The 13387-nt window shown below is 38.6% G+C and overlaps 2 protein-coding genes across 4 annotated transcripts; one reads left to right on the top strand and one right to left on the bottom strand.

Moving 5' to 3' along the window:
• Positions 1-467: 467 nt before the first annotated feature.
• LOC119018373 (cleavage and polyadenylation specificity factor subunit 7-like) lies at positions 468-7260 on the bottom strand. Of its 2 annotated transcripts, none has more exons than XM_037095974.1 (9): positions 6724-7260; positions 5921-6124; positions 4891-4994; positions 4632-4777; positions 4198-4528; positions 3834-3931; positions 2230-2374; positions 1841-2100; positions 468-788 (listed from the first exon to the last, which is right to left on the bottom strand). In XM_037095974.1, exons 1-8 carry the CDS (start codon positions 6808-6810, stop codon positions 1845-1847), a joined length of 1371 nt encoding a protein of 456 aa, XP_036951869.1. In that variant the 5' UTR covers positions 6811-7260; the 3' UTR covers positions 468-788; positions 1841-1844. The 2 variants fall into 2 exon arrangements, with proteins under 2 accessions (XP_036951869.1, XP_036951870.1); XM_037095975.1 differs by having other exon boundaries at positions 1841-2097.
• sdhaf2 (succinate dehydrogenase complex assembly factor 2) lies at positions 6725-11887 on the top strand. Of its 2 annotated transcripts, XM_037095977.1 has the most exons (5): positions 6725-6856; positions 7558-7663; positions 8844-9067; positions 9733-9842; positions 11207-11887. In XM_037095977.1, exons 2-5 carry the CDS (start codon positions 7637-7639, stop codon positions 11335-11337), a joined length of 492 nt encoding a protein of 163 aa, XP_036951872.1. In that variant the 5' UTR covers positions 6725-6856; positions 7558-7636; the 3' UTR covers positions 11338-11887. The 2 variants fall into 2 exon arrangements, with proteins under 2 accessions (XP_036951872.1, XP_036951871.1); XM_037095976.1 differs by lacking the exon at positions 6725-6856 and having other exon boundaries at positions 7461-7663.
• The last annotated feature ends 1500 nt before the right edge of the window (positions 11888-13387 follow it).

Genomic DNA, 13387 nt, shown 5'->3' with positions numbered 1-13387 from the left:
CTCGGGATCAGACTCTCTGAAAATGAATTTATACTGAGTGTGTCAATTACTGTCTCAGATAAAATGATAAAGGTGTAAGAATGGTCAAAAGTATTAAGTTACTGGGGTGTTTCTAACTGCACTGACAATACCATATCAGTGACGTATAAAAATCAAAATTTGGATCATTATTAGATAATCCATGAAGGTGCACTGTATAGTATTGAAAAAATATCAAACTCAGAAATTGTGTTGATATATTTTTCTATACAAACAAGCTGTCTTTGAGGGAATAAGGTTGCCAGACAACTGAACCAAGAAAGGTAGCTTTAGAAGGCCCCTCAAAGTAAAACCGTATGAAATGGTTTGTTCAGTTTTTTTCAGTCATGAAAATCAAACTGTGAAGATCTTTCTCCGTAAAAGTTTCTTCTCAGATACTATAGGGTACCTCTAATGACCTAAATGTCTGAGTAAATGAAACACTAGAATTACATTGTCGGAATGTTTTTTTTAATTTGTAATTTAATACAAAAGAAAGTGATGAAAATGTTACACTACATTACATAAGTTAATCAGCAGTGTTCCTGTGCATGCAAGCATTGGATCACATGTGCCAGCAACAGGTCTACAACCACATGTTGTCCTTGAAAGTCCCAGTATGTACAGATGAACGAGGAACAAATAACAGTACACTTTAGGCTGTTGGAGATACATCTTCAGTCTCACAATTTATAACTCCAGATTTTACAAAGTTTGATGCACAAACAAAAGGTCCTGTCTTCAGTCTGCTTCACAAACACTCGATCAGTCTGGGGAAAAAAGAAACATACTTTTTAGAGCAGTATTTACATAAATCATGTGGACTGTATTGGCCATCAACTGAGGATGCGTCTAAAGTATCCTCAGTTTTTTTTTAGCATTTCGTGCAGTTAATGTGACTTAAACTAGAAAACATTATGAACCTTTGTATTGACTGATAGGCTTTCTTTAATATATCACTGTAAAGTTCCGCATACGCTCCATCTCATGATGTATATTAACAAGACCCTCCAGGCCAGGTCTGTTCATCCACATACTGACAAGGAGACAAAATGTGGTGATGATGATGATGATGATGATGATGTATTAGAGTCTGGTGACATAATGGGTTGCTGACTTTTAACAGTTCATTGCACATTATGAACTTTGTACTAAAAATAAGCACTTGACTGACCTTCGGTTCATGAATGGTAATCTGTCAAAAAGGTTTGGGATGTGATGAAATGTTCTTTTAACGGTTTATCCAATAGAGCTTAAAACTCTAATTCCCAACAATCTGCACTTTTGAGCCATATAAATAAATATATGGAGGACTATAAGATGCATTATTGAAATTAATCACATGCTAAAAACTAAATTACGGTCATTAAGTGACTTAATATATATGTGTACAAAACTAATTTATTCAGTCACAATTACAAGATGATTTTAACCAAGACCAATTCTCTACCTCACTGACTTTGTGAAATACAAGATGAAACATTGTATCACGTTTGTTGGGACATTTAATGAACATTTGGACTTATGCTTAGATCCAACATCTGTAGCAAAATTATTCTATAAGTGTTACTTAAATTCTGCATTATTGGGGTGACCTAGCAAGCAAGCTAAAGGATGTTATGTGAAACACATTAAGCAGGGCCAGTAATTACTTTTACCAATCTTTAGGCAGTCTCTTCTGTTGTGGCCTTAATGTACTTCAAAGCACTAAAACATATTATGATGTAAACAAAACCCAACAATAGAACGGACAATAAAATGCATGCCAAAAAATTAAATGGTCTGGTGGGTGAAAAAGTTTATAAATAAGAGGTAAACTTACCAAATTAACGGTAACGGTCTCTGTGCTCTCTGTGCTCTCTGTAATCTCTGTGCCTTTCCCGTTCTCGTGAGCGTTCCTTGTCCCTCTCCCTACTCGAGGAGCTTTCTTTGCGTCTTCGACTTTCCCAACCAGAGGAATCTTCCCTGTCGCGTTCTCTATCACGCTCTCGTTCTCTGTCACGCACCCGGTCCCTATCCCGGTCCCTATCCCGGTCCCGGTCTCTTTCTCTTTCTTCATCCCCAGAACGACTGCTGCTTCTGCTGAAAAATGTGTATATTTATTTTTGCATGAAACAGACTGATAAGAAGAAGCAGCTTATGCCACTTTTTGCATAGACAACAAGATCCATCATGTCTTGGGAGTCCTGACACATCATTACATTAACTGACCTGTAGCCGTAGTTGCCCTGGATAGAGACGAGACAGTCTTTGAGTGAGGTGACCAGGGCTTGGCAGCGTTCATCTCCAAACACTTTGGACTGCTTTATGATGGCGATGGCAGTTAGAAGAGTCTCCATAGCCACCCGCAGTTCTCCTGCATTAGCAATTGCACAAATCAGTTATAAATGAAAGTTGCTTTATGTAGTTAAACACCCCAGAGCTCACATTAACACCAACGACAAGTCTGGACATCAATATCAGTAATTAGTTTTGATTCACCATATTCCATCACAAAACGCTGATAGCCAATTTCAATTTGTTTCAACCTGACAAGATTATACACCTGTCATACCACACCATTGTTTTTTAGAACAAAAGTACTGCATTTGCATCCAGATGTACTCTGTTACCATTTATTGTGAGGAATTTGAGAGTCTGGTTTAAGATGTGAAACATCTACATTCTCCTAAACTCAGACATCCAGAAAAGATTACTATGCTATAATCCTTTCAGCCTTTATTTGAACATCTTTGCCACATTTTATTGTTAACTCTAGGATCTTGAAAGCTTCATGCCTGTGTACATGAAGTCTAAGGAACCATCTGTAGACTTCTGAGATAACAACTGTGCCAAAGCACAGGATCAAGCAAAAGCATCAGTGTTGCGAGTAGCACACTAGGCTCATGTAAAACCAACTCTGCAACACTCCATCAATCAAGTGTTAATGGTATGAAACTCAGCTAAGGCCACTCTGTACCTCGAGTTTGCTAAAAAAGTAATAAACAGACATTGACTGCCTACTCTTGTGCATTAATGCCATACTATGTGAAAACCACAACTACCCGTCATCTGTCTACTATAAGTCCTATATTTCATTGGAGATTTTCAGTGGCGAGAACTAGAACTTTTAGGATTACAGAAACAACACATAGGAACAAAGACAAGGAGGTCTGTTACAGAAAGCTGCACCTGAACACACAAAACCTGGACTGGAGTGGGACCCTTGACCATCGCAGTTTTGCAAGAGAGAACTGAGGCATTTCCTGTTTTGTCAGAGTGATTCTCTCTGGTTTGACATATTAGAATTTAGTAACATTTGAATTAAACATGATGACAACTGTGGGGTTTTCTGTTTGTGTTTCTAGGCCACCGACTATCAAATCTGATCAAACCACCACCACATAGTCCTGGTGAAGCAAATTTAGTGAGTTTTTTGAGTGTTAAGCTAAACGTGACAACTACAGATGATTATTTCCAAATTTTACTTTTAGATTTTTGCTTATTTAGTTATGTTTTCAAAGGCTTTAAGTAATAGTAATAGTTCACTGAATAAAGAGTCGGAATACTTATGTAAATGGGAAAGTATTCTACTATTGTAAGAACTGTGTTTAAAATTTCCATTTAATATACCGTTACATAAAAAATACCACAAAATGAGGCTACATGTATTTACTTTCCAATTCCATTGTAAGATTAATGAGGAATAGCTTTTTAAAAATATTTTGCCACATGCCTGTCAGTCACAGGTAAGAACCAGTTCTTTCTCCACATGGCTTATTAAGCTCTGTGCTGTTTCTTCCACTTCACTGAATCTGATCATTAGCTGTACTTACCAGCTGTTGCTCCAGACACAGCCTTGGTGATAGCAGTGCTGGCAACAGCTCGGTTTCTGTTCATCAGCTCCTCAAATTCTGCATCTGTATGTGTGTGTCTGGAAAAATACACAGATTGTTATCAGGGATAGAATTATACAAGCATCACAAGCTCTTAATAAAAATGTCATTTAATTGATATGGCAAAGATGCTGAATAATGTGTTATATTATGCATAATATTTCAATGTGCTTAATTATTTGGGTATGTCTATTCTGTTTATTACTCCCTGTGTCTTGGTGTTTTGAGTTTCATCTTATCTCATAAGAAAAAGATATATTACTGTTTATGGTTTGCAAAAGTTATGAATATAAAAGAATCTCACTTTTGTTGGCTGTAAGATTTGCTGCTGTGACCGTCTTGTGCCGGATTGACCAATGCTGGATTCGTATGCAGACTGGGAGGTGGTTGGCCAAGAACATGAACTGGAGGAGGAGGAAACAAAGGGGGTGGCAGTGGTGGAGGGATGTTGGGCAGCATATGTGGGAAGAGAGGAGGAGGCCGACCAAGGAAAGGGCTGGGTAATGAGGGAAACCTGTTTGATGGAAAAAGTGGAGGTATAGGGGGAGGGCTGGGCTCCTGCGATAATAATGAGGGAATCTTTTCCAAAGGCTCTGTGTCGTTAGGGTCTTTGGATTGTGCACGCATGGGTATACCTGCAGAGAATACATTGTCTTTGTGAGAAATGACAATTTATATTGATTATTCGCAGCATAGCGTAAAATGAAGAGTATTTTCTCAACATCATGATGCTCTTACGTTTATTAGCTGTGTCCTCAAACATGGTGAGGTTCTGGCGAGTGGCAAAGCGACAGTCTATCCTTTCCCCATGGAGTTCACAGTGGGGTACTTTTTCCAACAATATTTTTAATGACTCTTCTGAGGTTACAACCACCTCTGCATATCTGTATTATAGAGTAGAAGAAACAAAACACGTGACTACACACACAGAGTGATACAAAGCTTGGAGAAATCAAACACAAACTTCAAAGATTTCTCTAAATCGACAGCTACTCACCCTCTTGACTGGCCATTAATTCTGTTCTCAGCAAATTTGATGTCTATCATGTCCATTACACCCAACGTTTGAGCCATGCTAAGGAGGTCCTTATCAGATGTCCACTGGAGGTAAGAGCAGTTTTTTGGGAGAGGGGATGAAAATATGACAGGAGGGTAGATAGTTACTTGTGATATTGGTAAAAAGGACCTGAAGAAACAGATATTGAGCTTGAGGAAACAAATGTATCTATTAATTAGTAAAACTTCTCTTTGTTAAGGAGGAGAGATTGTTGAGGATATATTTCAGAATCATTACTGTCATTAAAGAATATTAAGATATCCCTATTTAACTTTTGGCCAAATGTCAGTTTGTGACATGGCCTTTGAAACAAGTTGTGTTGCTAGAGATTCTTGAGAACGGAGGAAATTCATTATATGTAACCAGGTTCATCAAGGTATCTAGTTAACTATGGAAAGACCACTGGATGAGCTTCAATTCTATTTTTCATTGGTGCTCTTTTTAAGGCAACTCAAGGCATAAGCAACTGTATTAACACAAGTGTGAAATAGAGAATGTCTTGCCATTCCACTAAATAGTGTTTAACAAACTCCCTAAAACTTGCATTGAGTTAATTTTGAGAATCCCATTGTGGTGTAAAAGAGGTGCACATCTGAAGACATTCTGAGAAGCGTTTGAAGGATTTATGCTGCGTCATGAAAACAGACAACATACTACTACAGTGCCAAATGTATAAACAAATGGCAAGTCTGGTGGATTGTTTGATTTGACTTTTATTGAAATGAAATGACTCTACAGATGAATCTGTTTTGACTGGGTGAGGTAGTACATAATCACATCCAAGATATTTGAACATGTTTATTGAAAACAAAGACAGACAATGTACATTTCTTTAAATGTGTCATTTGTCAAGTCTACCTTACATGTTGAAAATGTATTTTCATGTTGTTTCATGTGAAGCTGTGTTATGCATGCCCGTATATACATGTAAACATGAAATCAACATTAACACAGAAAGGGTGGTACTCACCCAGGGGAAATTTCCAATATACAAAGACAGCTTCCTCAGTGAATTTCCTGCTTTTTTACAATTCTCTGTTGTTGTTTTTGCCTTCTCTTGAGCTGATGTGTCTGTCGGAGGTGCCACATTTGTTGTAACTTTCTTGTCCTGATTGACTGCCCCCGTCAGAACTGCATCAAAAAGTTCATTTGCTTCAGCGATTCTGTCCAGTTCCTGTGAGGGATAGGAAAAAAGCAACCCAGGCATTATATACTGTCACCCCGTGAGTCTCAGATGTTTGTAGAGCATCAGTGAACAAAACACACTGCCAGGGGAAATGTAAATACAAGCAAATGCAGCAGCGGGAGGCAGTGTGAAGTGACAGGGGATTGTTCCCATATTTTCTAAAAATCCCTAAATACTACGGGAGTTTTGACAGAAGAAGAAAGAAGAAAACCTGATTGATTCAGTTAAGTTTCTACTGGGGGTATCTGAAGTTGTCAGAAAAACTATAACAACAATCCTGGATGAAAGTACATTCACTTTCACTCAAAGGCAAGTCTCGAACATGGGAACATATGATATCACAACTTTTCTGCTAGACTTGAGTATTACCTGAAGCAACATATGCCTGAAAGACACAACGTGAACTAAATGTACGGTCCCTATTCAGTAAGAGACTGAAATTTTTAACATCTGATCAGTTCGCAAATGAAAAAGGTGCATTTAAACTCCATCAAGGGCTGCAGACTACTTTACATCGCGGACACACCCCTGCATTGACCTCATTGATGCATCTGCAGCGGTGCAAAGACCGTCAACTTCAGACTCACCTCGTCGGTGTGATTCAGATCACCGTAAAGATCTATGAGATCCGTATTGGAGGTGCTTGGTCCAGCCGCACGTCCTGCAGCAGCCATCCTGCGGGCCTAAGATGATCCAGTTGATGGCACTGCAGTTAACCTAGTTAGTCTTGTGTTTTTAGTGCAACTTAGTGACGTTACACTTAGCAAATTACCACTACCAGTAGCGTTACACCTAGCCAAATATTAGTGCATGCCGACAAGTGCATGGTCAACATACAGCCATTGTTGTTGTCGTTACGCCTTGTTTCTATCGACAGCTAACGTTAAACAACGTTCCGCTCGAGACCGCTAAAATAACACCGTTACTAGCTAGGACAGGCAAAAATGACCAACCGAGAACACAAGCGGACATTACTCAGGCCATAATGTTTTAATTAACACGTTGATAACACGTGCACGGTGTTTCGTGAGTGAATGCTCATTTAAATGGATTCGGACTACCATGGGCTCGCTCTTTGATCTGCTAATGCTAATGTAGCTAACCGTTGGCTACGTGAACATTGCGGTGCGTCAGGGATATGTTACCGGCTTACAACATACAACATTCAGTTCCTACGGTCGAGCCCCTTCGAATTCTGATGCGAGGGAATATGTTGAGCCAACGCACTCATTATATAAATTAACTGAAAATACTCAAATTAAATATTAACAATAATTATTTTTTTTGCAGCTTAACATTACCTTTACCTTAACGTCACGTGCGCGCTGTTGTGTATCCGGTCCCCGCTCGTTAGTGCCCCGTGTGCTCCTGTGTGACGTGAACCGCTTGTGTAAGCCCTGTGTTATGTGTTTGACTTTCAGACATCACGAACATTTCTTTCCACGGCGAGGAAGCAGCTCATAGCCCAACTCCCAAACGTCCCAAGAAAAAAAGGTTAAAATGCTGTCGTCTATTGTTGCAAGAAGAGTGAGTAATCTAGCAAACGTTGCATTTATTTGTACATGTCTTGGTTCAAGTTTGAACGCTGCGCCGTCTGAATGTTAGAGCTCTTCGAGGACTTTCGAAAGCTCTGCCTCTAATTTGATCTATTTAGTGTAAGAAAACGATGTAGCAGCCTATTAATGTTGCACATAACTACTCGTGACAGCAGCTCAGTCTTTTGGTGTCGTAGTGTTGTCTGCTGAGGGACAGGAGTAGCTGAACAGAAGCGTGCGATATTATTATGTAACTCCCCTCTGTGTCGATCCCTGTTTTCGTCTGTGTCGATAAATTGATCAAATATCTAAACTTTGTGAACTTGAGGTTATATGTTTGATGAAAGAGACTGTGACCTCCATTAACGAAACGAAGACGTAATAATTTAAAGAGGATTTTGTACGTTGGCGTGATGTTAGGATACATTATGTATGTAAAGTATATGTGTTTCTTTCTCGGTTTTAATTAATCTATTTTTGTTGTGCCAGTCAGCCATTAGCCAAATCCAAGCCACAGACATTTTCCTCTTCAAGATAATATAGGATATATTACATGAACTGTATCTTATCCTAAGATCTTATCCTTTTACTAAATATCTTAAGGAATCAATGGATTGAGCAATATAAAGAATAGTAGAGCCTGACTGATTACGTTTTTTTTTTTTAAGAAGTTTTCAATAAGTGCATATCAGACTAAAAATATGGCAATGACATTCTCATGTTCTCATAGACGGTCATGATGAATATAAGAATACAACCCTTAAAACCGTCAAATATTACTCATTATAAACCATTAGCTTTATAAGATTTGAACATTTAAGACTTAAAATGACCTTCACAGAGTCAACATGAAGCAACATTCAGGCATGCACTGTTACACAAATATGACGATTGTTAAACATGTTGATCTAATGTTTGAGTAATGATGGATGCTTTAAGGTAAAAGTCCAAATGGTAATACAAAATAAAAGCAGTGTTTTAGAATGTAACTTGGACAATCAGATGTAGTGACAAACAAAAATGGGATATATCAGTTCAAGAACAGCACTGCCTTTCTTTAACAGACTTTAAACATATTCCTCAGTTATTAGTTTAACTCATCACATTTATTGGATGAAATGCTAGGAAAAAAAAGGCTATCTGTTCTAACATGTATGTTTATTGCTTGTCAGCTTGTTACAGGGTTACACCGGGCAGCATGGAGACCAGCGGTCACAGGGCTGGTATCATCTCGTGGTTACCGTGGAGATGCGCCCGATGACACCAGAGGTGACCTGATTGAGATCCCTCTGCCCCCTTGGGAGGAGAAGCCCAGCGAGCCCATTGACATCAAGAGGCGCCGCCTGCTGTATGAGAGCCGCAAGAGGGGGATGTTGGAGAACTGCATTCTGCTCAGGTTGTTCAACTGCACTGTGTTTGTCTGTGTGTTGGTGACAGTTTTTTCTTTCATCTCATGTACACACTTTCGAGCAGTGGTACAGTACAGGTGTGTGATCGGTTTTCGTGACAAACTCTTCAGGTTTCATTTGTACAAGATTCTAGTTCAAGTACACAGTGTTGAATAGGCTGGGGTTTGTGGGGGGGAACATTGGAAAGAGCAGGCAACATGTGTGTGGATACGGGCCCTAAGAATCTGATTTCGTAGTCTTCTCAACACATCTTTTTGGGATTATATTATGAACAGTGTCAAGAGTGATATCAGGAATGATAAAACATGTACTTGTATCATGTAGGAAGTATGCATTAGAAAAACTGAAATGTCTAGTTGTTGTTTTCACAACTACAGAGATTAGGATTCTTAGAGATCTGTGTAAAAAGTATTTTAAGATATGAAGGTTGTGTTTTTTTGAGTGCCACCAGATGGTTTAAACAAATATAGAATAACGGGACACAGACAAGAGATTAAAACCAGGATGAAGCATTGATGCGATATGAAGGAGCCCAAAGAGGAAGAAGCTCCTAGCATGCAGCCCATTCACCAGCTGCTCAGATAATTAACAGCACAGCTACAGCTTTCCATTTAAAGAAAACATCCAAATGAGTTCCCTGTCTCTCTTGCAGCCTTTTTGCAAAGCGATACCTGAACACAATGAGTGAGATCCAGCTGCAGCAGTACGACAGACTGATTAATGAACCAAGCAACGACTGGGACATCTACTACTGGGCAACACGTAAGAGAATTATTATTATTCTCTCTTTATTTTTTTTTCTTTTTGATGAGTTTCCCCTCTACATTTGAAAATTGCCTGTAAAATCTCATCCAGTACATTAGATGTAATATGTTAAAGTCAGAAGTTAGTGGCCTGGCAACCAGTCCATAGGCATTTCAGACACTGAAGGGAATGTAGGTACACGTTAAATGTTAATATTTGTACAAATTACAACTAACAAATATTTGGTTTTACTTGTTGTTTTGTGTTAAAAGCAAGAAGAAGTCAGGTATTCTAATTCATATTCAGCCTGCAACAAAATGTGAAAAAGTCCCACTGGCATGATAATAATAATATATATATTTTTTATTTTTATAACTGGCAATCACAACTTATGACTCTGAAATAATGAAATCCCAGGTCTTCTACCTTTCTTTGCTCACCCTGGGAGCAACTTCAACGTCCCAGTTGGACCTACTATTTTAGTCTTCTGATTTCCTCTTAATTTGATTAAATTACGTGTCTGTTTTGTTGCGTGCAACAGCCGAGCAACAGAATCTGTGTGAGAGCGGCACAGATCAACACACATCCAGTTGGCAGCAACACTCTTGAAAACCAAACAAAAAGCAGTTGCATGCAATCTGACTTTACTGAAACAAATACTCATGGTGTTAAGTTATTAAGTGTTATGAATAAATGAGCCCTTTATTTCTTAAGTTGAGGGAAACTCTTGCTCTTACTCATGCTCAAAGTTGCCTTATCCAGTTTCCACAAATGACACAAATACAAATGTTGATGTCCATTTTCTTTTTTTTTTTATTATCATCAGGAGGGAAATATCATGATGAATCAGCTAACGTCAGCCTTTCACTTTTACGTTGTCAGCTTGTCCTAAAATAGACCACTGTGATGTCAGAAGGGCTCCCCTCTGTGTGCTCATTGCTCTCCAGCCATCTGCCTCATCATTAATCCTCTCAATGAAATAAAGAATCTGAAATCTAATTGTATAATTATTTTTATTTACTTACACACATAAGATTAGATAAAATCAGATAATCAAAAGATAAGAGATGTGTGAGAGAATGTCAAGAAGCCATCAGGATAATACAATGGACCCCCCTCCCTTCCAGTGAAATAAAAACAGTAAAAACCAATCCATATACAAAATTTGACTATGTGAATTAATATTAGAAGCTCTTAAAGATGTGTCTTTTATAATTCCTTATTTGCACACCATGATATGTAATAAAGGGGGGACTGGCCATGTTTCCTTTTATAAAAAGGAAGGTGAAGACGATCAACTTAGAGGCCTCAATATTTAAGATTTTAATGGTCATGGGTTGGAATGTGAAAATAATTAATTCTGTTTTTCTTTTTGCTTACAGAAGCTCAGCCTACCCCTGACGTTTATAAGGGCGAGGTCATGGACATGCTGCAGGAGTTCACAAAGAATCGAGACCATGAACAGAGGTTGGACGCGCCCAACTTAGAGTACCTGGACAAGGAAAGTCAATGAGGTCCAAGGCCTTGCCGACCTTCTCAGAGACTCATTTTTGGTGGAGCGCTGGGCTAAATATCAGTGTTATAACCCACCTCAAACATCTTTCAGAAGACAGCAGCTGTGTCTCTCCAGTAATATGCAGCAGAGTGTACAAAATATTAACCATCCATGACTACGGTACATCTCTCTGTGAAATATTCTCACCATCAAAGCCTCTGTGCACTGCTTTTTCTGTTATTATAGATTTGCGGGAGCTGAGGGACATTTGCAGACTGTGAAAAGTCGAATGCAAGACAATATTTGGAAGGTTTTTCCGAAGATTGTACATTAATTTTATTGTAAATTTGTGATTCAAGACTGTAAATGTAAACTATGAGACACATACTAATCAAGACAAGTGTTGATAAATGGATACATTTGTTTCTAAACTTCACAAGTGAATAGAAATGCATTGAGTCACTCATTAGCGTAACATGTTGAACTGTCACGTTTTGGCTGTTGATGATGTCACTGTGCCTATTACAGATATTATGGGTTATTTAATAAATGTTGATGCTTGGGAAAAGCCTTTCATTAATATATTAACGTATAACTAAGGGTTGAAAAGACACGCTATGACTGACTGTTAACTTTATTTATTACACTATGACGATTGCATTGCGTGCAGTATCAGCTCACTGACACCAGATGGAAGCAGATCACCTTATTTTCAGTGACTCAAATTCAAGCATCTGCTGATCACCTGTAAACCACATACATCTCACATTCCTCTTATTTCAAGCAGGATGCAGTGTCAAAACATCAGCCCACAGCTGGTGTATTTATTCAAATGATCATTTGCTGTGGATCTTTCAAAACCAAGGTGCAGCTTCCTGACAGAACAAAAATGCTCAGTGTTTCTTCATGATTGGATTTATGATGAAAGGAACCGATGCCATGAGATGAGAAGTGCATTTTTTTAACAACTTTTATGAAAGAACACATTCATTCTCTCTGAGAAACAGAGTTTCCACTTAAACCGCATACATTTTTTCTGCTTAAAGCCGTGCCAACAAGGTCATAATAATCTCCTCCACCAGCAGATCAGTGTGTTGACTGCGGGGAAAATATCGTGCCTGGCTGTGTGTCATGTCGGTTCAGTGGAACCTTGTACTGAGAGCAGGAGGGAAATGCCCTCTGGCCGGGAGATGTGCACAGAATCTCAAAACAGATGACAAGGCTGCTTGCGTACGCCCATAGAATCGTAATGTACACATGATCCACCAGCTGGGTGTTACACAAACAAGGCAGTTCCACACATGGGAGACGAATGTTGATGTGTTGTTTGTTTCTTATCGCTTTAAAGGGTAAATATGTCGAGTAAGAATCCCAGCCTTCGATTTTTATGTCCTAAAATAGCCTGGGGTGATGTCAGAAGGGTTCCCCTCTGTGTTCTTCGCTGCTCAGCCATCTGTCTCGCCATATATCTTAATCAGTGTTATAGTCCATTACGTTTTAGAGGAAAGTATGTTTTTCACCCTCCTGATGTTTTTACACACATTTCTGCTACTAGTTAGTTGAGATATAAAGATTTGCATTATAGAATATTTGAAATGCTTATAAAATACAATTAAACTAGTGGCTCTGAACTTTTTAGCTTTTATGATCCTTTAAAGAAAAGCAGGGTATGATTGGTGCCATTTGTGTCTATTATTTCTGGGTAGTCAACCAAAGTGAGATGAGATTAGTCTGAATCCGAGTCAAAAAGATGAATATAAATATATAGCAGAACATTATTTTTCTTTTTTTCCTTCTCCACCTCCCCTCAGAATTACCTTGTGACATAGACCAGACTTATCATTATGTACTTTATAGCTCTACTTGAATGGCTGCAGTAAAAGTCTGCGTACATACTGAAGCCCCTATTTTACCCTTACCCCTATCTTATGACAGCTCCATTTTTACACATATCAGTCATAGGTGTCATTACATGCAAAACGTGACTTTAATTATTTCGCCCAGTTTTACCTATTATGTTGCAGGTCAAACCGACCCTTCTTAAGGTTTAACAATCTCGGAAACATGT

This window comes from Acanthopagrus latus, chromosome 4 (genome assembly GCF_904848185.1).
Source record: "Acanthopagrus latus isolate v.2019 chromosome 4, fAcaLat1.1, whole genome shotgun sequence".
Taxonomy (NCBI): Eukaryota; Metazoa; Chordata; class Actinopteri; order Spariformes; family Sparidae; genus Acanthopagrus; species Acanthopagrus latus.
This window is presented reverse-complemented; position numbering and strand designations above follow the sequence as displayed.